At 41.9% G+C, this 9,323-nt stretch overlaps 1 protein-coding gene across 5 annotated transcripts in view; it reads left to right on the forward strand.

The window, feature by feature from the left end:
- Nucleotides 1-8,015, forward strand: part of MYRFL (myelin regulatory factor like) — a 43,557-nt gene extending 35,542 nt beyond the window's left edge. For 3 of the 5 annotated variants that reach the window (XM_077934714.1, XM_028746862.2, XM_077934716.1), the window contains 9 exons: nt 140-208; nt 507-553; nt 1,601-1,762; nt 2,974-3,036; nt 4,497-4,584; nt 5,801-5,875; nt 6,735-6,846; nt 7,551-7,625; nt 7,737-8,015. In XM_077934714.1, the coding sequence (XP_077790840.1) occupies nt 140-208; nt 507-553; nt 1,601-1,762; nt 2,974-3,036; nt 4,497-4,584; nt 5,801-5,875; nt 6,735-6,846; nt 7,551-7,625; nt 7,737-7,823 (778 nt within the window). In that variant the 3' untranslated portion in view covers nt 7,824-8,015. Of the gene's footprint in view, nt 1-139; nt 209-506; nt 554-1,600; nt 1,763-2,973; nt 3,037-4,496; nt 4,585-5,800; nt 5,876-6,734; nt 6,847-7,550; nt 7,626-7,736 lie in introns of those variants that run through there. The other 2 variants (XM_077934715.1, XR_013394350.1) reach the window with 2 other exon arrangements.
- Nucleotides 8,016-9,323: the final 1,308 nt, after the last annotated feature.

The raw sequence follows: 9,323 nt of genomic DNA on the forward strand, positions 1-9,323 counted from the left end.
GATAACTGAGGCTCATAAGAGAACTTCATCAATGGGGAGGAGATATTTAGAAGATTTTGCTTCTTCTGTACTCTTTTTTTTTTTTTTTTTTGGTATATGATTATAGATGTCAATCTATGGAATAAATGTCTCGTTACAGTGTTCTGTCGATAGCCACCATTTATGTCCTTAGCATTCCTGACCCAGTCACGGCCAGTTCTACAAGCAGGCAAGTAACTGATTTGTCGCTCATTTGAACTTTCATTGTTTCCTCTTTGTAATGCTCTGGGGTTGGGCAGATAGCAGCCTATTTAAAGCGTATAAGCATTAAATGAAAAGGATTGGCAAGCCTCCATGGAGATGCAATTGCACTTTTTGGGAGCAGCCACTTGTATGTGCCTGTTTCCCACTTGGTGCTAGCAAAGCATACTTGAATATGCTTATATACCCTTGTTGCTGCTGTGTTAGAGTAATATCTGCATGGTGTTTTTTTAATATGCTAATGTGATTTTATCAACCTTTCCCAGCAATTCAACAAGTCTGATAACACTCCCTCCACCCACCACTTTGACAGGTACTGTGCTTTAAGCTGTTATTTGAGGCTGAAAAAATGTTAATAGAGTAAATCTAAAAACTTTACCCTGCATTGATGGAATTTGGCAGGTGACACAGAATTCTGCATCCTCAGAACCATAACCTTCATTGTGCTGTTTTTTTTAAAAAGCCCATGAGGTACAGCCGGCATAGCATGAGTGGACATCCACTCATACAACAGGATTTATCCTCCTCTCTTCAGTCCTGAAAAACCTTCTATTCCTCCTAAGTCTGCTCCAGGGAGTTGGGTGATGCCCTCGGAGCAGATGTTTGGGGTGTGTTTGCAGGGATCTTGGGGGGTGAGTAAGAGAAACCGGAAGCGCAAATGGAACTCTACAGTGCGAACAAGCAGGCATCATTGGACGTTGCTCCATATTTCTAGGCTATAAGGCTGAAGAAGTACACTTAGAAATATATGGGCAGCACTATACATTAGACTCACAACTTATGCTCACTTTACATATGCAACCTTATGCAGTGGGCAGGAAAAAAAGGGAGATTGGGAGAAACAATTCCCTGCTCTCCCTTTATTTATTTTCCATTTATTTATTTTCCACTTATTTATTTTCCACAATCCCAGCAGGTTTTCCTTCCTTACCAGCCTCTGGGAAGGAGGTATGAGGGCTCTGGAAGCATCCCAAGGGTGGTAAGGAAGATGGCACATCACTTACAATATAAAGCCACAAAAATATTGAACATTGAACAAATGAAACAATAAACCCCCAGGGGCTTCTGGGAGTTCCTGACATTGCATGATATTGTCTTTGAACATAGATTCCCCCCAGAACTGAACCCTCACATAAGTGGCATGCCTATTTCTGAAGGCAGGTATGTGGGTCAAAATTTCCCGTTGTCGTGGTGTGCATTGCTACTCAATGTGGAGAGCAGAAGTAGAATGAATTAACTATTGAAAAGAAGCAAATCTGTTTGAACTGAAAAATTAGAATGTATTGACACACCCAAATTTCGCTATGTTAAAACTGGTGAAGGTGATATGTGTGTCACTCATGGATTTCTTCTACTGTAGTGACCAGATACAGCACACTGTCTTCAAGCCCCAAACCTACTGGCGTCATTCCTGAAGTGAATTTTTGTGGCATTTTACCTTGTCAGGAAACTTACTGCTGTCCAAGTCATCAAACAGTAAGAAAAGACCTAAATTATCAGAAGGTGAAGGCAAAGGAACATAGTAAGTTAAATCATGAATGGATGTTGCTACTACTTACGAGAAGGCAATTTCTGTGATTGTAGTGATTGTGAAAATGGTTGCTGAGGATAGATCTCTCCATGTAGCTGTGTTCCTACACTTGCCCAATGACGATAATGTGGAGACAAAATTAGCTCTTTGCTGAAATCTGTTCTCAGTTTCTCAGAAGTTTTATTTCTCTGTGAAAGATTATTTTTCAGTTTTTCTGTCTCTTTCTCAGGGAAGATGAGGATTCCTTGAGAATTTCAGGGGGGGGGGTATGCAGCTTGCTATTGCAAGGTGTTCAAAGGTGGATTATGTGTTTTTCCTTCTGCAGCCTCTCTGGCTGGCCTATCTGAAAAACAAAACAAAACAGGCCACAAGCGGAGTTACTCATGTTATCTTTCTCTGGGCTTTCACTGATGTGCTGGTGACCAGAACAGATAATGCTTACAGACCAGCACCAGGGGCTGGCTGAATATATTTTGCTATCTGAGGCAAATATGGTGAACCACATCTCATTCTATATCCTGGAAAGTGGCCAGACTGGTAGCTAAAACTTACTTCAAGACTGACAAAGGGACGGTCTGCTCCCCCGCTGTAGCTGAGAGCAGCAGGCTAGCTTAGGACAGTATTCTTCAACTATGGATCTCCAGATGTTGTGGGGCTATAACTCCCATGACCCCTGACTATTGGATAAACTAACGGAGGGTGATGGGAGTTGTAGTTCCCACAACACCTGGGGACCCAAGGTTGAAGGACACTGGCCTACGGAGCACACTGCAGGTCACATGACACACACAGCTCTGTTCTCTCCAGCACCTCCCCACCATGTAAGGTCTGAGGCCACCATCTCACTCTACTTAACAGTGGAGCTGACCCTGGCTCATCCTGCCGGTACTTTCTGCTGCACCCCCCAACACCTAATTCGCTTTATACTTTTGTAAATAAAACAGAGTATTACAATGCAAACTGTATACAGTATTCCCTTTGCTTATTCTCTTCTCCAAATGGAATGGTCCTTGAGAAACTGAATATGACCCCTAGAGTGTGAAAAAAGTCCCCTTTCATAAAATGAACTGTCTTCAAAACAGAGCATCTGGAAGCGTCCTTCAAACCTGTGCTTGGGAAACTCATGCAGAAGCTCATTTTGCTGTATTTGTTTTTGTCATATAATTGTTTCAGTTTGTGAAGGCCCGCTATTCTTTCCTCAGGAACAAAAAGGAAAGTACTGCCAGGAAACAACTGGTTTGAGAAGCCTGACCTTGGAAATGACTGTAAAGTATTTTTTTATTTCCTTTGAAAAATAAAGTTCCTCAAAACCCCTTTGGTTACTTTAAAATGTTGATCTAGTTTAGAGAAGTTATACATATACAGTGGTACCTCGGGTTAAGAACTTAATTTGTTCTGGAGGTCCATTCTTAACCTGAAACTGTTCTTAACCTGAGGTACCACTTTAGCCAATGGGGCCTCCCACTGCCGCCATGTCGCTGCCGCCCAATTTCTGTTCTCATCCTGAAGCAAAGTTCTTAACCCGAGGTACTATTTCTGGGTTAGCAGAGTCTGTAACCTAAAGCATCTGTAACCCGGGGTACCACTGTAGATCATTGCCAGGACAGCTGGCACATCTTAGTCTCTGTGGTCCCTTATGATTTCCTCCTGTCAATAGTTTTGAGGGAATGTATTAGACCCACTTTGTGAATAATTATTCTGGGGGATGTCACCCACAACTTGGCTCAATGGGTCGTGTTCTGCTCCACCTCTTCCTTTTGCCTCCCGTTACCAGCAGGAACAGGGAGAAATTTGAATCAGTTTGCATTTAAAGGTAAACCTACCTAATCTGCACTTTTTGAAACAATCCTTGGGGCTCCTTCATATAGAAGCATAAAATTGTAGGGTTGGAAGGGACCTTGGGGGTCATCTAGTCCAACCCTCTCAAATGCAGGAATCCTGCCCACAGCCATCCCTGGATGGGCTTGAACCACCAACCATCTGGTTAACAGCCAGACACGCTGACCCATTGCTCCCCTAAGTCCCATCCTTTTTTTTGACACGATTTGTACATGTGTTTTCGAAATGGTACCACGTTGTTGTTTTCACATGTGGTGTGATTTGGATGAAACTGTGTGTGTATCAGAGTTACAATTCCAGAGGACTCTTCAAAGTTAATATGTCTTCTGAAAGCTTGACTTTTGCTTCATGCAAAAACCATAAGGCAAAGTCACTACCATTAATAGGGTGTTATGTACTAAGCTTGGATCCTAGAACAATAAGGAGGCAGGGTCCTAGAATGCAACAACTGATTGGCTTACAGGAGAAAACCAATCAGGTTCTAGGAGGAAGTTAATCAGCTGGTAGGATGCTAGCATGCAACAACTGATTGGCCTGCAGGAGAAGACCAATCAGGCTCCAGGAGGGAAGCAGAATCAGCCAATCAGACGGGACTCAGTGTGTAAATAATGTATATAAAAGCCTGGTGTTTGGGGGGAAATTCAGTAATTGTTTTACAAGCTGCAATAAAGAGCATGAAATCACTGCAGGGCTCCGAGTCATAGGGCCTTTCACCAGGAGTGCCAGGGTGACGGCAGAGGGCAAAGGCAGCTAATGGAATGGGGAGCCGGTTGTAACAAAAAGTTTTCATATAAACTTTTCATTATTATTGTGTGTGCATTTTTTTAAAAAAAGTTTCTTCATGCCAAGTGTCTATGCTCACGAAAACAATTCTTCTTCCTTTCAGGGACTGACACATCAATCATCTCTATGCAGATATTAGAGACGCAACAAAAAATAGATCGCCGTTATTGTCGCAAAAACCTGCAGTGTGGGTGGGTAAATTTGTTTCCTTACATCTCTTTGTCTAATGCAGCACAGAGCCTCAATATGTTAAGTTGAGCTAAGGATTTTGCTGCGAAAAATCAGTAGGGATGGAGGGGAAATTTTATTCAGCATGCACTCCGACAAATTTCTGAAACAATATGCAGACTGAAACACAGCTATCCTTCAGCAATTGCACTTAATCTGAATTTTGCAATGAAGTTCTCGAGGCAGCCAATGTTTGCGGAATTTCATAGATTAGGGGAAATTGCTTGCAAAAAATTGGCACATTGATCAAAACTACATATAAAAATGTATTTATTAAGAGAAATTTGCACTAGAATGCAGATGAGTTTTTATGAGGATTTAAAAAAATTGCTAAGTTGCTGTGCAATGTGGAAAACTGAAGTTCAGATTCAAAAAAACGAAACTGAGAAAACGGATCTTTGAATCCCTAGCTGTCAGTTGGTCTTACACTAACTTATAGTTAACTCAACAGGGATTAGCTATTTGGAGAGGGCAATTCTATACCTGGGAGTAAAGTGCCATTGAATTCAATGAGACTTACTTCTGAGTAGACATATGTAAGGTGATCGTGTCATGCCTCCACAATTAATGGTGCAAATATTTTAATCTAAGAACAAAAAAGTGATACTGCATGCTCAGGAAACTGATCTTGTGAAATCACAGTGTGATCTTTGGATGAAGTATACAAATTTAATTAATAATAATGATAATCATCACCATCTGCACATGGGGATGCAGAATCTTCAGAAAGGCAAGATTTTCTAAATTTTGTTTTTGCTTTTAGTTCACATCCTAGCTCATTCATACGACTGTCATTTATTTCAGCTGTTTTTAATACTGAATTTTAAAGTGTTGTAACCCACCCCGGGACCTGCTGCTGAAGGTTGGATCATAATTTGCAAGAGGATGGCTGAATTATTTTACCTGTTGCTCACTGCTGTTCTCCATTTAAAAAACAGGCTACTTTGCTATTCTGTGCAGTGCTGGTGACTGTCTCGAAGTGCCTCCCAGTGAAATTGTTGCCCAGCTATGCTATTGCTGTTTCCCATTAGAATAGTTAATATGGTTGCTTAAGGCTGTACTTTGCAGTCTCCAGTTCATATAGCTGATTGGCTCAGCATTTGACTTTTTTTCACTTTTATTGATATTTGCCTAGAATTTCAAAATATTGAATGCCATTGTCACTATTTATTATTTTAGGTCTGGAAATTATAGTTACATTGTTCCCATTAACAAACACACACCTGTCATAGTGAAAATCTCTCTGGAAATCAAGTAAGTACACAGACAGATTTTGCTATAGATAAACTCTTTTTTTTTTAACCTTATCTGTTACTATGTATATGGTATGAATGAAGATTGTGCCCAGATCTTAACAGATCCTAATGAAACAGCAAGGATGAGAAAGCCTAAATCGAAATTTACGAATGTCCCTTAATGGTTCACATTCTGCTGGAAACCTCAGTTGGCTTTAATGGAGCTGGGTTGCATCCTTAGAGCAAATTCATGTGTTGTGCTTGGCTGCTGAAGTTTACAGTAGAGACCCCCTGTGAGTGCAGACGTTGAGTGTACTGGCCGTTGAATCTAACTTCAGCTCATCACTGATGATGGGACAGCATCTTCCACTGAACCTGCGAGCAGCTGACTAATATAGGAGGTCCTCCAACATCTCCCCTCTTCTCCCTATCCTCCAGCAATCCACCAGCCTAGGCAGCTGCTTCACTCTGTCTAATAGTGGAACTGGCCCTGAAAGTCCATCATTCAAACATTCGCAAAATTTGATTTGCACTATTGATATGAGTTACCCCCTGCTATGCTATGGTACTCCTGGAAGTAGATCATTCACTTGATCTGCAAAATGGGAATGCAAGCAGTCATATATGAACTGGCCCATAGAATTTAAACTCAACATTTCCAAATTGCTATGATCCCATTTCCATGTTGGCACACTCTTTTGAGCAGGTATATTGTTAGAATTAGCATTGATTTTCAGTGGAATTCTGTCTCCCAATATGGAGCCACGCATTTGCCTTGGGTGCTTTGCTTGTTAAACTCCATAGGTCTTATTTCGTATATTTTTTAAAGCAGTACTATAGAATCTTGCAGCTTTTAATATTATCCTTGTTCCTTGAAGTACAACGGAACCACTCATTATCTTTCAATGCAAAGTCACCTTTGGAAAGTCTTGCTTTCGTCTTCCACAACAAACCCGTCATAAGAGGGAACCCTTTCCAGAAACTACACAGGTACTTAGTTCTGTTGTCTCTTCCATACAAGGAGTTTTATTTACTTCATCTGTCAGTTAAAAAACAACTAGAAGGAAGCACTGCCCACTGCTGATATATTTTCTGGGACCTAGGGAGGCTCCAGCTCTTGGAAATAATACAACAAAGGCTTGTAAACATGTGTTTCCCTTGAGCTAGGATAAAGTACTAATTCTCATTCTGACCTTGGCAAACCCCAGAACGGTCATAGCCTTAGAAACTGCAGCTTTCCCACATGTGTAATAGGAATGTCAGAGAATTCTGATGAAAATGGGAAAGGAAGCGGAAATTACTGCAGTTTGCGTATTTGTCTGTGGTCAATGAAATGAATGCAATTGGTATTCTTCTTGATGTGCACAGATGATATGTAATTAATGGCTTTTTTTACGTGGTGGTGTTTTCGTTACATTGAAATGAATGTAAGTTATGTAAATTGCTACCTAAGTTATGTGAGCTAACCATAACTTATGTAGCTTACGTGAAATAGTAGACAGCAAGACAAATAATGTATTATTTGGTGAAAACTGAACTGCAGCAGAATGGAAACAGTGCTGCTTGCAATGACTACATGTCCAGGTGGAAATGGTTGCCTTCTTATTTCCCTAATGTGCATTTGCAGCAATAGACATCCATGCAAGTTTCATTCCCTGTCATTCTCTCTCTCTCTCTCTTATTTGGTTATATAGGGATTCCATCATATTTGGTATCTCCCTGTAAGCTCGTTCCATGACAGTGCTTACCATTTTCGTGTTGCTGCTCCAGTAAGTCTTATTATTATTATTTTAAAAAAAGAAAGACTAAAAAAGAACAAAACATTTAGCTATGATTATTGGATCTGTCTTAATCTTACTTTATTTATTTTATCCCACCAGGATCTTGCAGACTGTTCAACGGATCCTAACTACGCTGGGATATTTTTCACTGATTATTTCTTCTATTTCTATCGGAACTGCATCTGAAAGGATGGCTTTAACTCTCCCTGAAAAAAATGGGGAGGGGGAAATCTTTAGTGCTGCTGAAAGCTTGTTTGCCACATTAATTCTTCCTGGCAAACACTTAATGAACTTCTGTTTTATGCCCTTGTTTTGGGAATATCAAATGGGAGTAAATAAAGCTGAAGCTTTTTGTTGTTTTGTGAGGTATTCATAGAAGCTGCTAGTAAAACTGTGTGATTGCTGATGATTCAAAGGCGAGCACATGAGCCGACTTCAGTTTAAGCTGATTTCCCGCAGTAAGACACAATTGGCTTAAATCCAACTATCTGTCTGATCTAGTTTGTGGACTGGGCTGTAATCATTCATTTTAATGGTGCAATAGAGTAACAGAGTAATTGGACGGAAACAATCTTATTTTGCAGAGCCTCTCGGCATGTTTAACTGGCCCCCTAACCAAAGGGAAAAAACAATTGGATTTCTAATGGGATTTGTGCCCCATACACAATAGTGTGCTCTTGCAACCCACGCTAATCAATTGGAGGGCAACGGGGAAACCTACTATGTTAACCAAATGACTTTTTCTTATGTCACCTATAAATGTGCTTTGTAGGAATGTATCTTGAGCTGATGCTGTTACAGGCCTCTCCCAATAGTATAGGCACCCCCCCCTTACATGCGTGACTACACACGGACATGTGGTGCTGGGAAAGAAAGAAATAATTCAATTCAAACTTGGAAATGGCAGGAGAGAGCTGGTGAGCCCTCATGGCTTGCAAGGAGACCCTCCCTGGAGCCTGAAGAGGATGCCATTGAGGGTGGAGCAACCCCTGAAGAGACTGGAGGCACAGCGGGGCTTTGTTCAGGCTGCTCAGCCTCCCCACCTAACAGCTGATGTGCGGGGCAGCATGGCAGCTGCAGTCATTTCCCCACGCCTCCTCCAGCCAGCCCCAGAGCTTCAATTCCACATCTTTAATTGTTGGATACAGTGTTTTTGGTCTAGATTGGAGAGACAACAGCAGAGAGGGTGTTTAGAGGAAGCTCCCCATTTACGTGATTTTCACCTATGCGCACGGGGACCCAGAGCGTAACTTCCGCGTAAGTGGAGAGGGGGATTGCCTGTCCAATCACAATAAAGGTAAAGGTAACGGGACCCCTGACCATTAGGTCCAGTCGTGGCCAACTCTGGGGTTGCGGCGCTCATCTCGCTTTATTGGCCGAGGGAGCTGGCGTACAGCTTCCAGGTCATGTAGCCAGCATGACTAAGCCGCTTCTGGCAAACCAGAGCAGCGCACGGAAACGCCGTTTACCTTCCCACTGGAGCGGTACCTATTTATCTACTTGCATTTGGACGTGCTTTCGAACTGCTAGGTTGGCAGGAGCAGGGACTGAGCAACGGGAGCTCACCCCGTTCCAGGGATTCGAACCGCTGACCTGATTGGCAAGTCCTAGGCTCTGTGGTTTAACCCACAGCGCCACCCGTGTCACAATACTGGTGTCTAAATATGAATGTTTAGATAGGCCAGA

Source organism: Podarcis muralis, chromosome 10, assembly GCF_964188315.1.
Source record: "Podarcis muralis chromosome 10, rPodMur119.hap1.1, whole genome shotgun sequence".
NCBI lineage: Eukaryota > Metazoa > Chordata > Lepidosauria > Squamata > Lacertidae > Podarcis > Podarcis muralis.